The 26,001-nt window shown below is 42.4% G+C and overlaps 1 protein-coding gene across 2 annotated transcripts in view; it reads left to right on the forward strand.

The window, feature by feature from the left end:
* Positions 1-26,001, forward strand: part of SMC1B (structural maintenance of chromosomes 1B) — a 110,866-nt gene that overhangs the window by 23,158 nt on the left and 61,707 nt on the right. For both annotated transcript variants that reach the window (XM_074983694.1, XM_074983695.1), the window contains exons 7-15: positions 18-158; positions 4,443-4,525; positions 5,081-5,288; positions 8,059-8,244; positions 12,007-12,186; positions 19,976-20,122; positions 20,990-21,127; positions 21,659-21,775; positions 24,975-25,081. In XM_074983694.1, the coding sequence (XP_074839795.1) occupies positions 18-158; positions 4,443-4,525; positions 5,081-5,288; positions 8,059-8,244; positions 12,007-12,186; positions 19,976-20,122; positions 20,990-21,127; positions 21,659-21,775; positions 24,975-25,081 (1,307 nt within the window). The remainder of the gene's footprint in view (positions 1-17; positions 159-4,442; positions 4,526-5,080; positions 5,289-8,058; positions 8,245-12,006; positions 12,187-19,975; positions 20,123-20,989; positions 21,128-21,658; positions 21,776-24,974; positions 25,082-26,001) is intronic.

Here is a 26,001-nt window from a genome sequence, read left to right on the forward strand (position 1 = left end):
TGAATCTGTTTGTACAGCTTGATCGGTATAAAGAGCTAAAAGAACTAGTGAGAAAGAAAGTAGCTACAATGACTCAGCAACTAGAAAAACTTCAGTGGGAACAGAAAGCAGATCAAGAAAGGATGGCATTTGATCGGAGGAAGCAAAAAGAAACTGAGGTATGTATACTGAGATGGAATTTAATTTTATGGGGAAAAAGAAACTGTCTTTTAACACCTGTCCGTCCCTTCACTTTTAAATGTTTGTATAATTGCATGAATACATTCTTTACCAAAAAAAATTTCAACAACCTAAATATAATGCAGATGTCTGTACTTCTCTTCTGGCAGACCTACTGCCACATGACTGTCTCGTTTTTGTTCTTCAGTTACTTTACATATTCCTTCTAGGACGTGGTTTCATGAAAGTGTGCTTGCAGATCTGAATGCTTATGCAAGCAATAGGGATCCAAGAATAGTGATGGGGCCACATAAGTAGCCCTCCATCTCAGTGGCCCACAGGTATTTCACTTGCCACCCATGGACCCTCTGCCTGTCCTGCATCCCCATGTGCTTATTGCAGAGTAGGGAATTGAAGTCCTGTGCTTCCCACTCCTCCCATCCCAACATGTTTGGAGCACCACAAATCGCCTGATTCATGCTCAGTCCTTGCTCCTTCACTTTCTTCTCAGAGCTTGAACAACGGCAGACAGCTGATTGTGGTGTTCCAGTTTTGGGAGGAGGGGAGAGGCGTGGGGATGGAATGTGAATTAGTAAATATCAGTCAGCAGTGTGATGCTGTTGCGAAAAAGGCAAACATGATTCTAGGATGCATTAACAGGTGTGTCATGAACAAGACACGAGAAGTCATTCTCCCGCTCTACTCTGCGCTGGTTAGGCCTCAGCTGGAGTATTGTGTCCAGTTCTGGGCACCGCAGTTCAGGAAGGATGTGGAGAAATTGGAGAGGGTCCAGAGGAGAGCAACGAGAATGATCAAAGGTCTAGAGAACATGACCTATGAAGAAAGGCTGAAAGAATTGGGCTTGTTTAATTTGGAAAAGAGAAGATTGAGGGGGGACATGATAGTAGTTTTCAGGTATTTAAAAGGGTGTCATAAGGCAGAGGGAGGGAACTTGTTCTTCCTTGCCTCTGAGGATAGAACAAGAGGCAATGGACTGAAATTGCAGCAGGGGAGGTTCAGGTTGGCCATTAGGAAAAATTTCCTAACTGTCAGGGTGATCAAACACTGGAACGAATTGCCAAGGGCAGTGGTAGAATCTCCATCACTGGAGCTATTTAAGAAGAGGTTAGATAGATGGCTTTCAGGGATGGTCTAGAAAATGCTTGGTACTGCCATGAGGGCAGGGGGCTGGACTCGATGGCCTCTCGAGGTCCCTTCCAGTCCTACTCTTCTGTGGTTTCTATGAAATCTGCGGTGTTCTGAAAGTGCTGGGAGGAAGGGGTGGAGTAGGAAGTGTAGAGCTCCAGCGCACAACAAGCGCATAAAGGAGGGGGACAGATGGGGGGCGTGTGGGCCACAGGTGGAGAGCTGTAGTTTGCACACCACTGGTTTATACCATATTCATAAAAGTGAGATACATACATACATTCATGCTTCGTTAAATGAGTACTTTACTTACAAGTACTCACTTAAACAAGGTACATGCATATTTACCTTTTTCCCCTGGACAAGTGAACTCCCGCTGCTAATATGAGCCTAACCCCCTCCCTGCAGCTCCAATGCACTGTAGCCTGACCCCCACTGCTGGCCCTGCACACCCAAACTGCCACAGCCTGATCCCCTGCCCGCCCCGTCTCCACTGTCCCAACCTGCTGCAGCCTGACCCACCGCCAGCCCCATGGCCCCAACCCACCGCAGACTGACCCCCCTGCAGCCCCAAACGGTGGCAGCCTGACCTCCTGCAGCCTGAACCCCCACTGGCCCTGCAGCCCCAAACTGCAGCAGCCTGGCCCCCCACCCACTGCCCCCGTGGCCCCAACCTGCCACAGCCTGACCCCCGCCCCCCGCCAGCCCCACACACCTAACCTGCAGCAGCCTGAACCCCATGGACACAACCCACCACAGTCTTAATGCACCCCCGTCCACCCCACAGACCGAACCCACTGCCAGGTTTTAACCCTCCCTCCTGCTCATGGCCCCAAACTGCCCCCAGCCTTTAATCCTCCCTAACCCCCACCTCCACAACCCGAGGTTCACTTACCTTTCAAAAGCAGCGCCACATGCTGCCAGTCTTTTGCCAAGTTAAGAGCACTAGAAACCAATCAGAGACTTGTATGTGTATTTTAATGGTAATTTAGTGTCCCTCTTAATGAGTTTTCACCTATGACCTGAAAATTCGGAACCAATTGTGCTCATATAGCAAGGGGTGAGTGTACTGTCTTCGGTTCCCTCTTGCCATGACAACTGTACTGTTGGGACTCTGCAGTATCAATGATGTATTTCATCATCTTTCTTGTTTTAAGTTCATTTTTGTTATAGTTAGCTTACCACTTGTATATTGTTGTGACTGATTTTTGCAGGGGTTAGAGTTATTGTTTGATCTCCTGTCTGCTTTTGGAATTCAGGTCCAGAGTGTGGATTTTATTTCAACCACACAGACAGAAAAGGTAGCCTTTTCTGGTTCCTTGTACCACTGATGTATGGCAGATCAGAACAAGAAGTGTGACGTATGACAAAAAACATACTTACATCACATCAGAGTGCTTACTTTTTTCTCTCTTAGGAAGAAGGTTAGTCTCCTGTTCAGGGTTCATTTTGAGTGACCTTTATGTCTAGGTGCAGAAAGGAAACAGGACCATTTTAAAGGCTTGCCTTTGTCTGGAAACATTTCTGTAGTTGGGATTTGTTTTTTTGTGTTTTTTAATCCCCCAACTCCTTGTGCAAATCTTGTAATTTTTCCAACTAATATTAAGAATCCTATGGATGTAGCCTTCATATTTTGACACAGAGAAAAGGTGTACATTGATCTTCCTATGTATTCAGAAAGCTTCCAAAGGGGATTAGACTTTCCCAGCGGACATTCCAGTTTGTTCATATTTCAGGTTTTGAGGGTGTAAGGGCTCATTCTGTTTCATACAAGGTTACTTTTGTGGTTGGAGTGTGGCTACACACCATTTCCTTGCCATTGATTTGAAAAGTACTCGATTGGAGTGTTAATCATCCACAGATACTTTAGAAGAGCACATCAACCAGTTAATTTTTAAATTAATACTCTTCCAGTTGGGTATTTGCATGGGGGGTGTGGGTACCTGCTTTTAACCTTTCACAAATGGGAATATATAGGGGCAAGTCTCTAAGTAGAAATGTCACCTATATGTAGCTATTTTTTAGGATAATACCACTTTTATATTCTGCACTCTCCTCACTGTCTCCACTTCTTTGGAATTCTCATTGGTTTCTTTTACTTAGTCAAAGGAATTGAAAGAAGCTGAAGCTCTCTCTTTTATGAACTCATATTTCAACATTTGCGGATGGCTGTTTTCACAATTAAGCATTTGAGGGAAAGAAACCATATGGTATTTTTTCTAGAATTCTTTCTAAAATTTTACATTAACAGAATTCCAGTAAAAATTACTTTGTCTCTGAATTGCTTTGAACTCTGAAACAGTCTGCCTGTTATAAATAGAATGCAATCATGTGTGAATAACTTTCATCCTTTTTCTAAGCTCTTAATCAGAGCAGCACAACTGCATTTCGGTAGATGAACATATTTTCTTTCTTTTTTTATGAGACATAGCATCACAGCTGATGTCTGCTTCATATTTTAATGTTTGAAACAACTTGATGGACTATCGTATGGTTAAAATAAAATACTTTTTTCTTTACATACTTTATTGATATACAGATGCATGAAAATGAAAGAATTTGAGATGTAATTTCTCTTTCACTGTATATTGTACATTTTTAGTTTTTGTACTTTATTCCATTGAGCTTGTGGGGAGAAAAAACTAGTCATTTCACTTGCTGGTTCATATTCAGTAGTATAATGCTTGTGATGTTGGTTTTCAAATTCTGTAGAGGTACGATTCATTTTAAATTTGAAGTATTTATAAATCAAATCACGTTTGTTAGCAGATTTTGTAAAACTTTTAGATTTGTTTTAAATGCTGAACTTTGTTACCTAATTAATTATTAAAAGTGGTATTATCAAGTGCTATTTATGAAATGTCAAAATCCATTCACACTGAAGAGTCTTTATTCTAGTTGAACTCAAATGAATAATGTAATTTTGTTGGTTTTGGTAGACAGTATATTATTCTCATGAGGTATTGCTATCCAGTAAACATTCAAAGCAATATAACTTAACCAAGAAATATCCATTGAATCCAAGGTTAGATGTATATTTATCAGTGCTCCACTCTAAAAATTGTGATCTATAATATTAGAAATTGGCTTTAGGATTATTTAGTTTTGTAAATTGCATCCTGTTCCTGGTTATTTAGGAAAATATAAAGCAAGTTGTGGAACAGATAGATGATCACAAAAAACGAATTGAGAAGTTGGAGGAGTATGCCAAGTCATGCAGGTATGTTTGCTTTTTAAACAAATTAAAATAAGTTGGAATGCAGACACTTTTCATGTTATAAAAAATTGAAGAATCAGAGTCAGATTGTGAATTAGTCACAGTTTATCCTCTGATTCTTGTCTTCCTTCTGCTCTGTGTTATGTATGTAGAGTAACTGCATCAGCCCTTTTGTTGACACATTATTTCCACCTCCACACTAACACACTGTCCTGGTTTGTATTTGGATAGGTCAAAGATCTGCCATGGAAAAGGAAGTGCAGCCCATAAAAATGAGGAGTTCTGTGCCCCCTTAAAGACTATCAGATTTGGTTTTTTTTGCTGAACAAGACTAACTTGGTTATCTCTCTGAAACGGGTGATTAACAATGCACAGATGAGCACAAGAGTACTTTTTGCCCTGTGCACATGTGTAATAAAGTGGGTCATGATTTTGGCATAGATTTTTCATCATGTGAATTTTGAAAAATAGTACCATGTATTGATTCACAGTTCTATTATATCCTCTATGTGTGTGTGTGTATCTTTTTCTCACATACTACCTTATTTTGATTTGAAGTGAATTGTTAGCAGAGAAAAAACAACAGGAGAAAGTCCTAACTGATGAAATGGAGAATTCAAGAGTACAGATAGCTCAAGTAAATGAAGAACTAAATAAAATAGTTGGTGAGTTGCAGAATGCTAGAATTGACTTCCATGAAGGAAGACGCCAGCAAATGAGAGCAGAAATGCTGGAGAGTCTGAAAAGACTTTATCCTGATTCTGTGGTAATTGGATGCATTTTTTTACATTTTGGGTTCATAATTTGATTTAAGGTTTGCATTGAGTTGTATGTATGTATGTATGTATGTGTAGCAGCAAGTGTCTTTTTGTGTGGCCTGAATATATTCTAATTTTGAATCTATGTATTCCAAGGATAATTGTAAAGGGGAATGACAATGCAAATTTTGCATTACAAAAGTGCTAGTAAATTTATTAAATTCAGTCTGTCTGCATTTAAAGATTTGATTGAGCTGAACCCAGGTTCTGATATGAAAGTTAATTTATATCAATAGTAAACTCACATTCGTTTTTTTTGTACCATCGATAAGTAGGCTATTAATTAATGATTTTATTTTGAAAAATTTCAAATGGGGGAAAGGAGAAGACTCCTGGGTAAATTCATCAACAAAAAGCGAAAAATCCTGCACACAATGTTTTCAAATTTTGCAAAATTCTGCATATTTTATTTGTCCAGATACCACAATATAATCACACCAGTTTGTTATTTTGTCCTCTATTTCAAAATATGTCAGCAGTTGTGTCTAACAATGCAGACAATGCACAAGAGTCAGTAAAAAAATTTAAGATTTCTTTCTAAGAATATTAATACAGAACTTTAACTAATAATTCATTTAAACTACAATACAGAACCATACCTCCCTCCCAAGCAGTGTAAAGGCTAGGGGGAATCAGGGGTAACAGAGGAACTAAGGGAGAGGTGTAAAATTTGATTAGTGCAGGTAGTCCATGAAGGCCTGCTCCTAACACCAGTGCCAGCCTCTTCTGTGTAATGGTCTTTGTAGATCTGTTTATTTTTTTAAAAATACCTTATCCATCACAGTGGTACCCCAATCGTTTTCCTTTTTTATTTCAAGCTTTGATTGTCAGTGGAACAGTTATCAATGTTAACATTTAAATTATTTTCATTACATTTCTGAGTCAGAATCATCAGAAATGAATTAGGGAAGTTCATAAGTTCATATGTCTCTTGAAACTACCATTCAAGCTATCTGCAAATTTAAGTGTTGTTTAGGCACTATTTGTGCTAGCTTAACTAAAATTATGTGTGTGGGGTTTCTTTAAAATGGATTTAGTAAACTGATGTGAAACCCTGTGGACATTCTTAAAATGGCTAATTAGATATTTAATTTGAACAGATGAATTAGATCTAAGACTATTTTAAGAATAACCACTGTTTTGTACTAGTTTAACTAAACTGTCATGGTCACACTAGCCCCTCACTTCGGAAGGGCTATGGTAATGTGGCACTTCAGAATATGCTAATGAGGCATTGCTGTGAATATGGAGTGCCCTATTAGCATAATGGCAGCCGTGCACACTTCGAAACTGCTGGTTTTGAAATGCACTCCACCCATGTAGCCGGGGGCCTTTTGAAATGATCCCCCTGATTTTTGAAAGCCCCTTCTTCCCAAAACGAGATAGGAAGAAGATTGGACTTTTGAAATTAGGGGGCTGTTTTGAAAGGCCTCTGGCTACACGGGCAGTGTGCATTTTGAAACCAGTGGGTTCGAAGCATGCCCACCTGCCATTATGCTAATGAGACACTGCATATTCCTGGCAACACCTCAGCATATTCCACAGTGCCACATTACCATTGCCTTTTTGAAAGGAGGAGCTAGTGTGGCCACAACCAATCAGTTTTGAAAAATGATTTGACTAAAGCCAGGTGTAATTCTGTTATATGGACAAACTGTTAACTGCATGAGGTTACACTTAAAGGCTTTTCAAACCCACAAGTGCTAGGGACGTATCTGTGACTGGTGCTAGCTGTATGTAGCAAAATGACCTTTTATTTCATTGTGTGTGCTATTCAATAAAAATAAAAGGTCACATTTGTCATCACACGATTGCAGCAGATGATGGCATGACTTTTGGTAAGAATAGAACTCGTCACAATTCTTGCACTATTTCTTTTCCATAACAACAGAGAGGGAGCCGTGCTAGTCTATATATTACGAAAACAGAAAGAGTCAAGTAGCACTTTAAAGACGAGCAAAATAATTTATTAGGTGAGCTTTTGTGGGACAGACCCACTTCTTCAGACTATAGCCATACCAGAACAGACCTCGTATGGCTATGGTCTGAAGAAGTGGGTCTGTCCCATGGAAGCTCACCTAATAAATTATTTTGCTAGTCTTTAAAGTGCTACTTGACTGTTTTTTGTTTTGATATTTCCTTTCCAGTTACTGAATCTGCTTAGTGACGGCTTTCTCTACACTCAGATGTTTTATGTGATTTTTATTATACTGTATATGTTTGCCACATTAAGCAGTTGGTATTCATTGTTTTCTTTGAGTTGTCATACTCTTAAAATTTATGCTAAAGAATTATGGATTAGATAAGATACCTGTTGAGAAAGCAGTTGTAATCCTAGATTAGAAAGAAATTTGGATTTCATAGATTTTCTGTGATTTCAGTGGTAAGGGGCTGGTGACAAAGAGGGTTTTTGCTGGCAGAACCATGTCTATACTGCTAGTTTTCTGCTGTGAATATGCAAAAGAGTTATGTAAATATGAAAACAAACCACAGAATGTGCAAACGGATGTCCATTTACAATTTTGTGAACTGTCATTTGCATCATGTTGACAGCAGCTGATCTGAATCTAGGTGCAGCCTCTACGTATCTATTATGAGGAGAATGAAACTGGTGGAGCTGTAGCTTTAAAAAAAATTATTTTATCTAATTGTATAGAACAGTTGTCAAATATCAAATATAAACTAAGGTTTATCATTTCTCAATTTTATCATCTTAAGTTTGGAAGACTGCTTGACTTGTGTCATCCTATCCATAAAAAGTATCAGCTGGCTGTTACGAAAGTCTTTGGGAAATACATGAGTGCCATTGTTGTGGCTACTGAGAAAATAGCAAGGGATTGCATTCGATTCCTAAAGGAGGAAAGAGCTGAGCCTGAAACATTTCTTGCATTGGATTACCTTGATGTAAGTTTTTATTTTGTCACCAGCAGATTAGTTCACTTATAAGATTGTTTGAGGTACAATTGAAGTTGTAAAAGGTTACATAAATTTAGTGTTTAAGCATAAATAAAGCTATTGTAGAGACCTTGTATGCGTCAAAGGATTCTTTATGTAGGGTTAGTGCAGGGTGAGTCTTGCTGCTCTGAAGAGGGGGGGATTGCCCCCGTGTACCTCGGACGTAGAGTGGCGTGTCCACAGGAAGGGGTAGGGAGAGGGTGGAGTTAGGGGTGTGAGGGGAATAGGCATAGGTGGAGCATAGGCAGGGGAATGGGTTCAGCCAGAGCGCTTGGCCAGTTCCACACTCCCGTGGTATCCCCACACTGGTTCCTTACTGCTGTAAAAACTGAGACCATTTCCCCCCTTTTTTTTCCTGTGTTCCTAAGATGCTTTATTGTAATTTTATCCATTGGTTGCTCCTCATGTAACTGATTTCCATATCTTGAATATATATTACATCATGCTTTTGTAAAGTGATTCCTTTAGCCATATAGCTAAACATATCTGTCCGCAAACTAGTATAGAGGTCTGCAGTAGTATAGAGGCCACCCTTGTGCCCCAGTTTAATATTCTTTTTCAGTATGGAATTTTGGTTTTAATTGTAGTTGGACTCCTGAAAGAGCTGAGCTACAAAGTTCTTCTATGTCTTGAGAAAACATATCTGGCCACTTTATGTATTTACTATTAACATTAAGTCAGTTTATTGGAAACTGGTTATTTCTGTGCACAGTAGTAATTTATGCATTACTTCTCAAAACACTGTGGCCACGTCTACACAGTGCTGCCGCCAGCAGGGTTGTGCAAATGAGTGCACTTGACAGTGCAAATGAGGTGCTAATTTACAAAACTCACACCTCATTTGCATGCTCTCATGTTTTCACGGTCCCCACAGAGGCTTCTGTCACACAAAATAAGCCGTGTTAGAGGGGTTCTGTCAACCAAACCCCTTTTTAACAGCCCCGTATCCCTTACAAAAAAAGAGGGATAAATGGCAGTCGACAAGGAGCCGGGGTTTTGGTCTACAGACCCCTGTCTGCACAGTTTGTATTGTGGTGACAGAAGCCTCTGTCGGGACAGTGTGCACATCAATTGCATACTCTTGCGTGATCAGTTTGTAAATTAGCACTTCATTTGCACTGTCGAGGCCCCTCATTTGCACGACCCTGCCGGCAGCAGCACGCTGTGTAAACGTGGTCTGGTTGCATAGATGAAACTCTGATATGTTTCAGACTAACAAAAAAAAAAAATCCTTCATCTGTTCATTAATGGTGCATTGTAAAATCCATAGGACTCAACAGAATGTTTTTAGTAGATAATTAAATTCCAGCTTGAGCTGTTACAGAAGAATAGCTGCATGACTTGTTGCTACGTAGGCTTAGCTGCCTCCTATCATGGTGTAAAATAAATCCAATTACTCCATTGAGGTCATCAGTACCATAGTAGAGCCAAATTTTAAAAATTAGTACAGTCCAACTTCTAATTGGCATCACCTTGTCTCTTACTCAGAAAAACGGGCCACTCTTCTTGTCAGTTTTTTTTGTCCCTAAAGTATCTAGTGCCACAGATACAAGTAATTCTTTAATATTATGAAGGAATTCTGGTCATAGCTAGATAACAGGCTGTGACCAGAATTATCCAAAAACCTTTTATACTACCAAAGGAATTTAAGTCTTTGGGTAAAGTAACCCATATAAGCTTTGCTGTGACTTCTTTTAAACTGTAAGACAGACCGCAAAGAGAGGGTGATGGTGGTGTGTCTTTGTCTGGTCTGGCAGGAAAAAAGGATAGCAGTTCCCTTTCTCTTCATCCGTTGTGGGGAGATAAGCAGGGGCATCTTCTGAGCAACTGGATGGGCTGGTAGCAATCAAGTAAACCATTGGCTTTTGTGCACTTAAGGGAGTGTGAATATATGCAACCCTTCCAGCCTGAGTCCTTTATCAAGCCAGGATTAGCAGCTCCTACAGTGAGAATTAGTGTAGGAAGACATAGAGAGCTATCTTTTTTGGTCTGCCATAAACGTTGAATTACAGTAGGGTCACAACATTCATGAGGGTTCGCTGTTGAGAACCCTCGCAAATGTTGAATTTTGTGAATACAGTGGGCTTCTGGGAAGCAGCAGGGGGAAGTGGAGACCGGCAGCGGGGCCATGGGGAGCTGGGGAAGTGTCAGCCGTTGGCGCTCCTGGCCCCAGAACCCTGGGGAAGTGGCAGCCACCAGCGCTGCCTTCCTGGAGCCCCAGCGGCTGCCAGCACTCCTTGCCTGAAGCCCTGGGGAGGCGGCGGCTGCTCGCGAATACTTAAATTCGCAAATGTGGCACTTGCCAATGTCACGACTTTGCTGTACTTACCTCTTTTGGCTCAGGGAAAGAATTTTTCCCTTGCTGCCATATTGGCAGGCACAGCATGAGTTCTTCTACTGTTGCAACAGTAGCTGAGGCACTTCAGGGGGTCACACACAAGATAAGGATCAAAGTGTTGGTCTTTAAGATGTGGAAGTTGTCTAGCACAGGGTACTTGGTCCGTAAAAAGTATGGTTCCTGAATTCAGAAACTGGCAGTGGGCTCAAAGGAATCTGTCCTGTAAGGAGGGGAATGACATCCCTATTGTCTGGTATAAGAAGCAGAGCAAAGCCATTCCTAACTCCTTAATCCCAATATGAGAGAAGGACAGTGGGGTCGCAGAAACATTTTGGCTGCCATGGGTGTTCAGCACATCTGAAAATCATACTGTACTTATTTAGATGTTTTTGTTGATGGCCAAGTTTAGGCATCCAAGTTTGTGTGTTGCTTATATGAGATAGCATTAGTGATTTCTGTGCGAGTTAAATTGTTTCCATCAATAATTGACATTAAACTGAAGTAAAATTGCTAATAGAACTGTGACAGAATTGTTCTCTTCTTAAATTTGAAAATCTTTTATTTTCCCTTTTAAAATTGATATGAGTAACTATTCTAGACACTGATTTAAGAAAAGACTTAAGTTTTTTGCTGAATAGGGATGGATTTAAACATGTTCTTAGGTATATTATGGATGCTTGATTATAGGTGATTTTTTGAACGGAAGGTGTAATGATTTTTACATGAATCCTAGCATCTTTGTGGGTTGGTGATGTGGGTGGGTGGAGGAAGCAAACAAGTAAAAATTATTTACTTGTTCCCATAGTATCAGAACTAGGGGATACCAAATGAAATTAATGGGCAGAAGGTTTAAAACAAATAAAGGAAATTCTTCTTCACACAGTGCACAGTCAAAATGTAGAACTCATTGCCAGAGGAGGCTGTGAAAGGTAGGACTATAACAGGATTTTAAAAAAGCTACATTCAAGGAGTTTAGGTCCATTAAAGGCTATAAGGAATGGTGTCCCTAGCTTCTGTTTGTCAGAACTGGAGATGGATAGCATGAGAGAGAAAGAGTTACCTGTTCAGCTCACTACCTTTGGGGCACCTGGTGTTGGCCACTGTCGGCAGACAGGATACCAGGCCAGGTGGATCTTCTGATTTGTCCCAGTATGGGCGTTCTTATGTAGATTTTAAATGTTATATAATGCATGTTTGGTCCAGTTTTTATTTATTTATTTGAGAAAAGGTGATTTTTCTCTTTTTGGATAGCATAGATATGACAGAAAATATGGAAGTTAAATGTTAATTTTAGTCATGCATTATGTTATCCCACCAGGATACTTGTATCACAGTTGCAACCAATTCTTCAGAAGATGGTTTTTGTTTTTTAGATTAAGCCCATAAATGAAAAATTGAGAGAGATAAAAGGATCTAAAATGATGATTGATGTTGTACAGACTCCGTTTGCACCATTAAAAAAAGTGATTCAGTTTGTATGTGGGAATGGTCTGGTCTGTGAAACTGTTAAAGAAGCCAGACAGATAGCATTTGATGGACCAGTGAGATTGAAAGTAAGAAAATGATTTTTGTTTCGTTTTCTTTTTCATTAGGTAGATTGTAATATATTTAATGCCATTTGAAACAACTTGTTCTATAAATATTCTACAAAATATGACAACTGAAAACAATAGTTCTTCTTCAAGTGGTCCCCGTGGGTGCTCCACAGTAGGTGTCGGGCTCGCCCCGGCACTGCAGCTCGGAAATTCTTTAGCAGTCTCCGTCAGGTTGCGCATGCGCCGATGCACGTTGGCTCTTCGCGCGCTTACGGTGATGTGTGCGATCTGGTCCCCACCAGTTCCTTCTCAACCGCCAACGGCTGCAGACGGAATCCTCTCCGGCTCCAACGCCCGAGACAGATAAATCCTATTTTTTCTCGTGTTAATAGTTATAATATTAATAGTTAGCAGTTATATAGTTATTGTAGTTTAGTGTACCTTGTTACAGTTCATTTTAAAAGTAAAGACTGTTTTAAGGACTGCAGCGGCCACCTCCGGGTGGGCCCGCTAGTTTTTGTCAAGCCTCCAAAGGCCAACAGTTGCTATTGTTTAACAAATAGACTGTTAAGTGTGCTGTTAGCACCTAAGGACTCACAGAGTTAAACTTTAACAATGTCATCCCCTGGCTTTAAGAAGAGTGAATCTTGCCAGGAGGCCATGCCTGCTTCGGATGGCCATAGCAGATGTATCCGGTGCCTCGGGGAGACACACGTTCCCCAGAAGTGCTCCCATTGTTCCAAGTTGACAAATAGGGCTAGGAAAGATTGAGAAATGAGGTTGAAAATGCTGCTCTTCGACAAAGCACTTCAACCTGCCTCATCAGAGACGCCGCATACGGAGGGCTCTTCAGGATTGCACAAGAGGAAGGCTGCGTCTTTGACCTCCTCTATGCAGAAGAAGAGAAGAGCTTCTCCTGCTCGATCCCTGCCCATTACCTCTGGGAGTGGGACGAGTGAAACGAAGGGCCCGCGCACGCTGACTTCTTCCGCTGGTAAAGCCGCGGCACGTGTACCCACCCAAGCGCCTACAGTTACTAAGGCGACAGCGCCGAGAGCTGTGCAGGCACTGGACAGACTGGCACTGGCTACTGCGGCACCGAGTGAAGCACTCCCGACGGCACTGAGGACGATGGCACCGAGGACGACGGCACCGGAAACTAGCACGGTCCCTGCTACGGTACCGAGCCCACCGGCACCAATAAGACCACCTGAAAGAGCAAAAGCTAAAACAAAGACCAGGCACCGCAGCCCCTCCCCTGAGGTAATTGCGCTGCCTTTATCACCGCGATCACCACCGGAGATTCGACGAGCAGCAACACCTTCAGCCTGCCACAGACGTCCATCTCCTTTTCTTCAGAGTCCATCTCATGGAGCTGCACGCTTCTCTCCATCATCTAGCAGAGACCCCTATGAGTATTCTCACAGAGGCTCCCCCCATACGTCAGTGTCATCTCGACGGTCACGGCATTCTCTGCATGACCCTTACATCTTTGGGTCATGGCCCAGGTCCCCATCACCGGGCCCCTGTCCCTGTTGCTATGACCGCCACCATTATACAGGGCGTCAGCATAGGAGGTTGGCATCTCACCATGGATCTCTGTTAACTCCTCCTCAACGCCACAGTGCACAGCCTCCACCTGGGGGAACACCACAAGTTTCCCAATCAGAGGCTGGATCGAAAGATTTTGAACCCCACCTCGAAGCTTCAAAAGGACAATCATATCAATACAGCCAGGATCCCGAGGAATTGGAGGAGAGATACCACAGTGATGCCTCCTCATCCTCGCCAGACGAAGCGGTGGTTCCTGGGGACATTTCTCCCCCAGATGACCTGAAACAATTCCAGGAGCTGTTCAAAAGGGTAGCTCAATCTCAAGACATTCAGGTGGCGGAAGTGCAGGAGAAGCACCACAAGCTCCTTAAAAATCTCAGGCCCCCGTCCTCTTCTAAAATAGCTATACCATTGGATGATGCAATCATGGAGGCAGCCACTAATATATGGCAGACTCCGGCCTCCGCTCCTCCTACCAACAAAAGGGCTGACAAAAAGTACTTCATTCCTACTAAAGGTATGGAATTTTTGTTTAGTCATCCACAGCCAAATTCGCTAGTGGTCGAATCTTCTCAACATAGGTCCAAATCGTCCCAGTATAAATCTGGGGGACTGCACAAGGATATAAAGAAGTTGGATCTCCTGGGTAGGAAAGCCTACTCCTCATCTACCCTGTTGCTCCGCATGGCTAACTATGCTGCTTATTTGTCGAACCACAATTTCGACAACTACTCCAAACTTACCGCCCTCATGGACTTCCTCCCAGAGGATAAGAGGCCGATCCTTAAGGCCATTGTACAAGAAGGCTATGCGGCTTCTCGAGCGGGCATCCAGATTGCATTGGATGTGGCGGACACAGTGGCCCGCGCTGTAGCCACTGCGGTTGTAATGCGGAGGGAGTCATGGCTTCACACCTCCGGCATTCCCAAGAAGCTACAAGTGAAAATTGCAGACCTTCCCTTTGACAAAATAAAATTATTTGCCAAATCAACCGACTCAGTCTTACACTTGAGCAAAGACTCCAGAGTGACACTTCGGACTTTGGGGATATACACCCCACCATACAGAAGGAAAAAGTTTTATCCTCAACAATGCCGTTATGGTTACCAACCACAACGTACCCATTTTCAACGGGGGTATGATCAGGGACGTCATCAACAACCACATTACAAGGGCCCTAGACGTTGACCTCAACAAGGCAACGCCTCCTCAGGGCAAAATACAAGACAGCAGGTTTGACGGGTTTGTCAAGGGTCGCGAAACCAAGACCGTATCTCAGTGCCAATCTCAGTACATGTTCCATCACCGACGCAAGCCATTCTACCCACAATGGAAAAGCATCACTTCGGACAAGTGGGTATTGGAGATTGTAAACACGGGATACACGATCCCGTTCCAATCATTACCTCCACCAAATCCTCCCACCACACCCCTTCTCAGAGACCCCTCTCACCTACCGGAATTAAGGCGGGAGGTGGACCATCTCCTATTCATAGGGGCGGTGGAGAGAGTACCAGAGCAACTTCAAGGCAAAGGTTTCTACTCCAGGTACTTCCTGACAGAGAAGAGGACAGGAGGGTGGAGGCCCATTTTGGATCTACGGGCACTCAACCAATATCTAAGCAAACAGCGCTTCAAGATGACTACGATGGCTTCAATAATCACGGCACTCGACTTACAGGATGCGTATTTTCATATCGCAATTCATCCAGCACACAGGCGCTTCCTCCGGTTTATTGTCGGCACAGATCATTTTCAGTACAGAGTCCTTCCATTCGGCCTCTCTTCAGCGCCCAGAATCTTCACCAAGACCTTAGTGGTTGTGTCAGCATACCTACACAGACAGGGCGTTTTCATCTTCCCGTACCTGGACGATCTTCCCGTACCTGGACGATTGCCTGGTAAAGGGAGCTTCCCAGGCAGAAGTATTACGGATGATACACATCACCACAAACACATTTACGTCACTGGGCCTCATCATCATCTTCTCAAAGTCAAAGACCGACCCCACGCAAAACATAGAGTTTATAGGGGCTTGGATAGACTCTGTCATGTCAAGGGTATATTTACCCGATGCCCATTTTCGTGCCATCGAGTCTCTCGTACAGCTAATAACATACAGCCCCACTGTCTCAGTCCTAACGTGCTTACAACTACTGGGGCATATGGCGACCACCACGTTTGTGGTGCAAAACGCCAGGCTGCACATGCGAGGATTGCAGCATTGGTTGGCAACCATATACAAACCATCAATCCATACCGTTCACAAGATGGTGTCACAACAAAGGCACGAAGGTCACTAACATGGTGGGTAGACCCCAAGAATCTACTAACAGGGGTGCCCTTCCGCCAACCACAAATTGCTGTGTTCATTACAACAGATGCCTCCCATACGGGATGGGGGGCCCACATGGACAACAAAACCACTCAAGGTTTATGGTCCCCCGCAGAGAAGACACTGCACATAAACATATTAGAGCTCAAAGCAGTGTTCAATGCGTGCAGGCATTTTCAGAATTATCTGCGCGGAAAAATAGTCGGCGTAAATACCGACAACACCACCACCATGTTTTATATAAACCAGCAGGGGGGAGCCAGGTCTCGTACACTCTGTGCGGAGGCAGTCCGACTGTGGAACTGGTGCATTGCCAACAATATAACCATAAAGGCTTCATACTTACCGGGTGTCCACAACGTCAAGGCGGACCAGCTCAGCAGACACTTTGCGCCCACACACGAGTGGCAGATCCGTTCAGACCTGCTTCACCAAGTGTTCCGCAGATGGGGTTTTCCCGAAATCAACTTGTTCGCCACTCGCGACAACAAGAAATGTCCTCGATACTTCTCCAAAGCGGGCATGGGACAGGAGTCTTTGGGGGACGCCTTCATGATCCCATGGAAGGGCCCTCTACTTTATGCATTCCCTCCCACGACACTCATACACAAGGTCTTGGAGAAGGCCAAAAGGGAGAAAGCACGCATGATACTCATAGTCCCAACCTGGGACCGGCAACAATGGTTCCCACTGCTTCTGCACATGGCACAGCATCGGCCGTTTCCCCTACCAACAGTACTGGACATTCTCACACAGGCTCGGTGGTCAATACTGCACCCGCACCCACAAAGACTCCGGCTACAAGCATGGTTAATCCATGGCTCGGCGCCCTAGAGACTACATGCTCAGAGGGAGTACAACAAGTCCTTGAATGTAGTTGGAGGACTTCCACCAGAAAGACTTATCAACACAAATGGTTGCGTTTTTCCGATTGGTGCTCTTCAAGGCAGCTGACATCCCGGGACGCCACCATACCTATGATTCTGGACTATCTGCTACAACTCAAACAAAAGGGACTCTCTCTATCCTCTATAAAGGTTCATCTGGCGGCTATATCAGCGTTTCGACATGAAGAGGATGGATCAACCATATTTGCCCATCCTGTTGTCTTGCGCTTCCTAAAGGGGTTGGTAAATCTGTACCCCCCCCCCCCTCGGAAACCAATACCGCCGTCATGGAGTTTAGACTTAGTTTTACACACCCTCTCGGGACCGCCCTTTGAACCATTGGCTACGGTCCCCCTTCGACTATTTACTATTAAAACGACTTTCCTCCTGGCAATCACGTCAGCTCGCAGAGTGAGCGAGCTCGCGGCCGTAATGTCCACACCACCCTGCACGATATTCTCAAAAGAGGCGGTGGTCTTACGTTTGCACCCAGCCTTTGTTCCAAAGGTCTCTTCAGATTTTCATATTAACAAACCAATAGTGTTGCCCTCGTTCTATCCTAAGCCTCACAACTCGAGCGAAGAGGCACGGTTGCACTTACTGGACGTAAGAAGGGCACTGGCCTTCTACATCAATAGAACTAAACTTTTCCGGAAAACGGACAGACTCCTGGTGTCCATTGCATCCAGGTCAAAAGGGGAAGCGCTATCTTTGCAGAGGATTTCAAATCACATCGTATCATGCATAAGACTGTGTTACGAGCTTCGCAAGACTCCTCTGCCAGTTCCGCCAAGGGCCCACTCCACTAGGGCAATGGCGGCGTCAACGGCCTTCTTCAAAGGAATCGCGCTGAGAGGTATCTGCAGGGCGGCGACGTGGTCTTCCTGTGACACCTTCACCAAGCACTACGCCATGCACAGGATGCTCCATGAGGATACACGCGTGTCGACAGCAGTCCTTTCACGGGCAAGCTGCGCATAAATTGGGTACCCACCTTCTTTTTCGGCGGGGGGGTTACTGCTGGGTAGTCACCTACTGTGGAGCACCCACGGGGACCACTCGAAGAAGAAAGAGAAGTTACTCACCTGTGTAGTAACGATGGTTCTTCGAGATGTGTCCCCGTGGGTGCTCCACTACCCACCCATTCTTCCCCACTTCGGAGCTCTGTTTGTGTGTTTTTCAGAGACGTCCAGAGCGGTTGATCAGGAACTGGCAGGGACCAGATCGTGCACGTGACTGTAAGCGTGCGAAGAGCTGATGCGCATCGGCGCATGCGCGCCCCGACGGAGACTGCTGAAGAATTTCCAAGCTGCGGCGCTGGGGCGAGCCAGACACCTACTGTGGAGCACCCACGGGGACAAATCTCGAAGAACCATTGTTACTAGACAGGTGAGTAACTTCTCTTTATATTGCTCTCTCCAGCTTTATCCAGAAAAGTTTAATCTGAAATTTCTTATAACTGTCTCTTCCCAATGTAGAATGTTTCTGGGAAGCTTGGAGGGAAAAATAGAAAAGGTGTCTTAAATTAGTGCTGAAATATTTCTCTGAAATTATCTTTGTTGCAAATGCTCCTTTTTCTTTTGCTTGTCCTATTTAAAATGTTTGTCTCTGAGACAGAGTGTCTGTTTTATTGGCTTTCCTGCAGAGAAGTGCCTTTATAAGCTTTCAAAGCTTTTTCCTGTGTATTTGTGGATGGTACAGGCCAAAGTTTGCACTATGATTGAAAGTTTCTTCTATGAACCATGATAATATGTGGGTGTAGCTTTCTGTCCTATGAAGACTTGTTAAAGTCTATAGCAGGGCTGCGCAAAGATGTGATATTTTGTAAGGGGGCGGGGGGCGGTGAAGTGCGGTGGGCCCCTCTGCCGCAACTTCCTGTGCCTCCCCCCACCTTCTGCTTTCTCTCCAATGGCCTCCGCTGCTGTGTTGCCAAGGGAATGCCACCTCCCCTCCCCCCACCACAATGTTCAGAGGCCCTGAGTCAAGCAGTGGGGCCAAAAGAGTGAGTTTCTGGCTCAATAAGGCAGGTTCATTGGTCCCTGCTTCCCATTCACACTGGTCCCTGGGAGACCTCCAAGATGCCAGTGTGAAGTGAGTGCTGCCAGTGGGGTTGCAGGTTGCCTTCAGTCTGGTGTGACCGCTGCTTGTCAAACATGGCACAGCTATGATTCCCCTTGAGTCTCTCACATACTCTCCTGGGGTCCTTCTCCTGAGCACCCCTGCCCCTTTGGGGCATGTCCTGGAGCCCCCACAGCAACCTCTTCCTGAGCATCCCATCCCCTTACCGAGCAGCCCCTTCCCAATCTCTTCCTGTGGTCCTCCCACAGGTGGTGGTGGTGGGGGGTTCCCTGGCTAATTGTAGGGCTGAAAAGTGGGGCCCGATGTAAAAAGTTTGCTCAGGCCTGCTCTGTAGAATGGAAGAGCTGCTTTGATAGGCTTCGTAAAATCTTTTGAAACCATACTTTCCTCCCGTGTACCTTCTATACCAGTCTGATTTAAATTTTTGTTGCTCTTTTTAAAAACAGGAATAATCCAAAACAAAACATCTTTGTTAAAGTAGCTTTGGTCTGAGAAATGAACATTGAAAGTATTTCACTTACCATTCAGTTGATGCTCCAAAATAAGTATACTTTTTAACTAAAAATTTATACTTTTTAAAGACCTGAATTTTAAAATATCTGGAAATGAACAGTTAAGGGTTCCAATCATGTAAATATAAAACATATAAACATCCTGTTTCCAGTTCATGGGATTAATTTCCAGTGTGTGATAATGCTAATGTATATTAAATCAGTGCCCACTGTAAAATAAGCCTACCTGTGTCACTTACATGTTTTTTGTAGCTTGCTCAGTGTACTGCTGTGTAAACAAGGATTTTGGGACATGGTCCAACTAAGTCTCGAGGTTACTTATGTTTAGTTACATGCTCTTGATTGCTCAGATCTTGATCTGCTAGCTGCTAGAAAATTGCAAATGCACAACTTCTGACCCAACTTACTAGCTCATTGAGGAAAATGTCTTTAAATTTCAGACAGTGTCTCTTGATGGAACTCTATTTTTGAAATCTGGAGTGATCTCTGGAGGGTCAAGTGACTTGAAATTTAAAGCTAGATACTGGGATGAAAAAGAAATGAAAGAAATGAAAGAAAGAAGAGATAGATTGGTTAATGAACTAAAGGTAAGTCCATCAAATAAGCAATTATATCTTAACACCAAAGGCAAAATGGAATATGTCATGAATGGAAGACAGTCTAAGGAGTTCAGTATTAGTCAACTTTTCGTTTCAAGTTAATTTATTTCATTGTTTTATTTTTAATTCAGGCTGTAGATGATGGAGTTAGTGGTGTCTTGTTGGTCCAAGATATAGGAACAAAGATATCAGGCAGGAAGGGGTAAATATAGTGAGACTGCATGTAGGTGGGCCATTCATTTGTCTGTAACCCACGCTTTTTCCCCCTGTCTAGTAGGTAGGTTACAAATTTCTGGGGAGAGGAGACCAAGCTACTTTGTTAGCATAGGTTAAGTAAAAGAAGAACTGCCTGTTAAAAGCTAGAGTTGCCACAGAAAGTGTTGCAGTATATCAGGAACACTTCGTACCTTTCATCTGAGAAGTTCTTTGAGGTATTGCTGAAGTGACTAATGAGAATAGAATTATTAGCATGCAATGGAGAGAAATCTCTCATGCATTGTGACTGTAAACTTTGGTTTCATAGCTTCCCTGTACAGAAAGGGCTGGAGCAGTATCTTATCACTTTATACTTTTTACGCTAGAAAGTGAACCAGTGTTTGAAAAGCATATATGTAATATGCCCCACACTATGAAAACTTAATTTTATTGTGGTCAGCAAGGCCAGAGAGATGGGACTAAACTAAGCTAAACTTGTCTGTCTAGACATCCTGTTAAATGGAAGTGAGATTATGATCCTAAAGATTTTTTCCTGGCCTGTGAAGAGAGCAATTTACTTCTGAATAAGAAGCTAACTTCTGTTTTTAAAACTTACTTTCTATGTATATTTTCTCATACAGTTTTTGAAATCTGTTTTAGGAATTAATGAAGATCAAACGTAAGGAGTCTGACTTGAAACAGTTACAGGCACAGTGCCAGGGAACTCAGACTCGGCTCAAATATTCACAGAGTGAATTAGAGAATATCAAAAAGAAACACCTTGCTAATTTCTATAAGGTAGTACAAAACAACAAAGCACCTGTTTTTCACTCTGGTTTTGGAGATCTTAAGTTATAGTATTCATGCTTCATAAATTTCGTAGCTAATACTCAGTACAGCATCTGCAAGATTAGTAGATATTATATTAATCTTCTTTATGTAGTTGTTGGAATTAATTTTAGCAAATAATAGTTATAAAATCAGAGAATAAGATTACTAAATTAAAGCAGAGTCTTTCTTTTGGGTGATGTTACTGTTTTTTAGACAATTATTTGATATTTAGCTAAACTTGATCTACAGTAGTCACCCACAAAATGGGCATGACTGAAGGAGTCTTAACAGATACTTTTATTTGAAATATATAATTTGCTTTCCATTCTATAAAATTGTAGCCTTTACACTTAAATCAACATTGGCAATTTCAGAAAAAGTTGTAATTTCTTAACACAAGATAAATTAACATATCAGAATCATCTGTTGATATTTAGAATATCATTCATTCTGTTTAATAGTGAAAAGACTTATTTCCTTCTTTCTCTTTGTGTTTAGGAAAAATCCAAGTTGGAAAGTGAATTAGTAAATATTAAATCACGATATGCTATGCTAAACGAAGGACTTTTGCAAAGAGCAGAGAAAATTGAAGAATTTCAAAAGAAAATGGATGAGGTAACATTTTCTGTGACGTTGCTGACAATTTATGGAGCATAAATGACTTACAGCAACTTCTGTTTTTAGTGTGAACTTATGCAATTATTAAAACTTTAATATCTGAACAGTAACTACAGTCTGTGGCTATGCCTACACGGCCCAGTTATCTCAAAATAATAGCAGTTATTTCAAAATAACTTTGGCAGTGTCTAAATAATGCGCACGCTGTTTTGAAATAAATTTGAAATAATGGATGCGGTATTTCAATTCTGGTAAACCTCATTTCCTGTGGAATAATGTCTATTTTGAAATAGTGCTATTGGAGCCCATTATGGCCTATTTCAAAATAGTGATATGGACCCAGAAATGCTATTTCAAAATAGCTGGATGCTATTTCAAAATTTGATTTTGGATCTGGTTGTGTTATTTCAGAATAAGATATTCTGAAATAGTTATTTTGAAATTTTTTATTTGAAAATAGGGCTGTTGTGTAGACATAGCCTAGAAGTGCTAACACACTTCATGGAGCATGGATCGTGCTATTCTACTCTACCAGTAAAATGATCCTAACGATAAAAATATTTTAGTATGTTTGTGTCAACATCTTAATTTTAACAGTTTGTAACCTTAAAATACTTACTCATTTTTATTCAAACCATTGAATGACCCACTGTCCCTTGAACATTGTAAGAATAATTTTGTAAATGTAAAATTGATTTATCTATTTATTAATTTTAGGTCATGTATGTGGGTGATACCTTTGTCTAGGGAAACATTTGCTCTTTTCTTTGTTAGTACAAGGTAACCTGTTGTAGTAATATCCGTGTGATTCCTCTGTATTAATGTGGAGAAGGGAATAAGAATTCTAACAGGGAGCAAGTACTCTTTTCGGTGACAGAGCTTAGATTTGCAGAATTTAATGGCAGGAACAGTACTGGCAGGTCAACAGCTGTACACACCCTTATAGCCTTCTCCTTCCCCATGCAGAAGGAGCCAGAGTTAGGAGTGGGAGGCTGAGGCTGTGTCTACACAACAAGATAAATTCAAATTTCTTTATTCCAAAATTTTCTAATTTTGGAATTTAAATTCAATTTTGACCCTCCTCACTTCACAACTTGCTTCCCACAAAGTTGAGTAAATGCTGCGACACACGCACATTGTCTAACATTGACTGTTGCAGTAGTGCATTGTGGGAAGCTATCCCACATTTTCTTCATCCCTGTAGCATTCTGGGTATTCTTGCTGGTCTTGAGGTCATCTTCCCCCATTGCATTTTCATCATTCCCCTCCAGAACTCTGAAAATATGTTGCTCCATTGGAAATAATGCAGAAGACACACAAAATTAGAACAAAGAATGTTCAAGTTTTTGGTTTCCCCACACATTACATTACATTGCCAGCATCAGGGCATTGACTATATTCTCAGCTGGCCATCCATCCCACTTCTGATCTTTGCTGAAATGTGATCCTTGAAAATAATGCAGGGGACCAGAATGTTAGATTGAGAAGAACATAGGAGGAAAGAATTTTTGGCTTCCCCCTTCATTCTGTTGGCACAAAGGTGGAGCAACTGTGTTCTTAGCTGGCCATCCATCCCACCTCCCATCATTATGAAATATGATCCCTGAAAATAATGCAGAGGGAAGAATGTAGGAAGAAAGAAATAATTTTTGGTTTCCCCCATACGTTATTGTTTATGGAAAGGGTTTTTGGCTTTCCTGTGCACTGTAAGGCTTCTGTGCAACGACAGCGTTCTCAACTGGCCATCCATCCCACCTCCCATCATTGCTGAAATGTGATCCCTGAAAATAGTGCAGGGGCCTGGAATGTTTCTAAGCTTGAGAAGAATGTAGGAAAAAAGAGAATTTTTGGTTTTCCCCCTACACTATTGCCAATCCAGATGCAGCAACTGTATTCTCAACTGGCCATCCATCCCACCTCCTACCATCACAGGAAAAAAAGAATTGTTGTGTTTTCCCCAGTGGCAGCAGCAAGCCCAGGTATGGGCCGATGGGGAGGTGTCACTGGATGACCAGTTGAAGTATTCTCTCTCCGGCGGCGGCGGCAGCAGCAGCAGCAGCGGCAAGCTCAGGTGTGGTCCAAGGTGGGGGGTGTTGCTGCATAACCAGTTGAGCTGTTCCTTCTCCACAGCAGCAGCAGAGCCCCCAGTATCTTAACTGCCAGGGAAGACTTCCCCACGATGGCAGCAAAGCCCTCTCTTTCCCATGTGACTAGCAGCAATGCCAGCACAGAATGGCAGACACATCCTTTTTATTGGGTTGGGGGGGCTACCCATGTGATGTGCCTGAGCGCAGGAAAGACCCAGACTGTGTGGTGCCAGTGAGTGAGGGGAAAGGGGATTCGCACACAAATGTAAACCACTGAGAAGAAGTTTCTTGGTGTGTTATGTAAACATGACCCCCAGCACAGCCTTGTTGATGTGTGGTGTGGTGGGGCAGGGGCCGTGATCAGGCAGAGCAGAAAAAAATAACAAGTGTACAGACAGTTGCAAACTCCCTGCAGGGGCTATCTGAATGCATAGATGCACTCACACCGTTAACAGTATAGAAAGAGAGAAGCCATTTCTCAGGCTGTCATGAACTAACATGAGCCCACAGCTAAAGATTTGCTGCTCCTGCTTGGAAAATCATGCATTTCCTGTTACTGGAGAGCAGCAGCGAGAGGGACGTTGTGGGTTACGTACGGGACACCTCTGAGGCTGACAGATTTGATTTTAAGACATGACGCTTCCACACTTGCATTGAATCGAACTTCTGAATTCAAGCTTGACTCTGTACCAGTCAGGTAACTGCAATTTTGTAATCTCAAGATCGCTAATGGTCTTTAGAGTGAGGACAGTCACATGGTAAAATTGAGCTAACTGAATTAAATTTGAATTTATCTCATGGTGTAGATGCAGCCTAATGTTCCAGTCTGATACCTTGAATAGTCTCTGGCGTAACATTGCTCCTGCTCTGACATAAATGGCCAAAATAGGGACTTCTGTTTTCATCCAGTAAGTCACCAACACCATGTCTGGTTAGTTGGACTTTGCACACACTGAAAATTTCTAATGCAACTAAATTATTAAAATACATTGAAATACATTTCTGCAACTTCTTTAAAATCTTGCCCAAAACATAAACCTTCTTATAACATAATGCTTCTATTATATGAATGAAAACAATTTTAATGATTTTTGGTTGCTTGTTTAAAGCTTGAAGATGCTGTATTCCGGGACTTCTGTGAAGAGATTGGGGTGGTGAATATTCGTGTATTTGAGCAAGAACGTGTGAAACAGAAGGAGGAAACTGACAGGAAAAGGTGGTGTTCAAGGAAATGAAAACTTATATGGGCATTATCAAAATAAGTACATAAGTAATTTAGTAATTGCATAATTATCTTAGGGAGGATTGAAAAAACTGGAGAGATTTACTGCAAGATATCATGTATTGTCTCCATTTTCTCTACCACATCATATCAAGCAATCCTAACAATATGCTAATATGTTCATTGCTGGGCTACTACTCCAGCTACAATGTTAGTTCACAGTGGTATATGACAACTAACTGGCTAAGGTGAGAATATATTAATACTGTACATGCGTGTAAATGTATATATGCCTATAACAACAAGAAAGAATAGCCTAAAAGCTACCCAGAGAAATGGCTTTATTTTTAAATTTGTAAAAAGAGTAACACTGTTAATCAAGGTTTAGTGGAATAGTGGCCATCCCTTCCCCTGTGGCTCAGTGGAAGGTCACTCCTCCTCAGTGTAAAAGGTCACACATTTCAAAGGAGAGGCAAATGTAAGGATGTAATGGGTTCTGTATAGAAAAAAATCTGGTGACAAAAGTAGAACTTCATATAAGAGATATTCATATTGGTAATGTCAACAATGGAGTTTTCACTCACATACTTTACTGTAGGAGAGAGAAACTTGTCCTTTGTCAGATAAGTCAGAAGCAGTAGAGACTGATGTTCGAGGATTGGATATGAAGTCTTCCTCTCATAGGCTGTGTCTACACTACCTCCTTACTTTGAAGGGAGGATGGTAAGTCGGGTGTTGGGAGTTTATTAATGAAGTGCTGTGCTGCATATGCAGCACTTCATTAAGCAAATTCCCCTCTGTGGCAACTTCGAAGTTTTAAAATTTTGAGGAGTAAAGGCACTTCAGCGTACCCCGGGCACTTCGAAGCACTGGTGGGTGAGCTGTGGCTAGACACGAGCCAGTACTTCGAAGTT

Source organism: Carettochelys insculpta, chromosome 1 (assembly GCF_033958435.1).
Source record: "Carettochelys insculpta isolate YL-2023 chromosome 1, ASM3395843v1, whole genome shotgun sequence".
Lineage (NCBI taxonomy): Eukaryota > Metazoa > Chordata > Testudines > Carettochelyidae > Carettochelys > Carettochelys insculpta.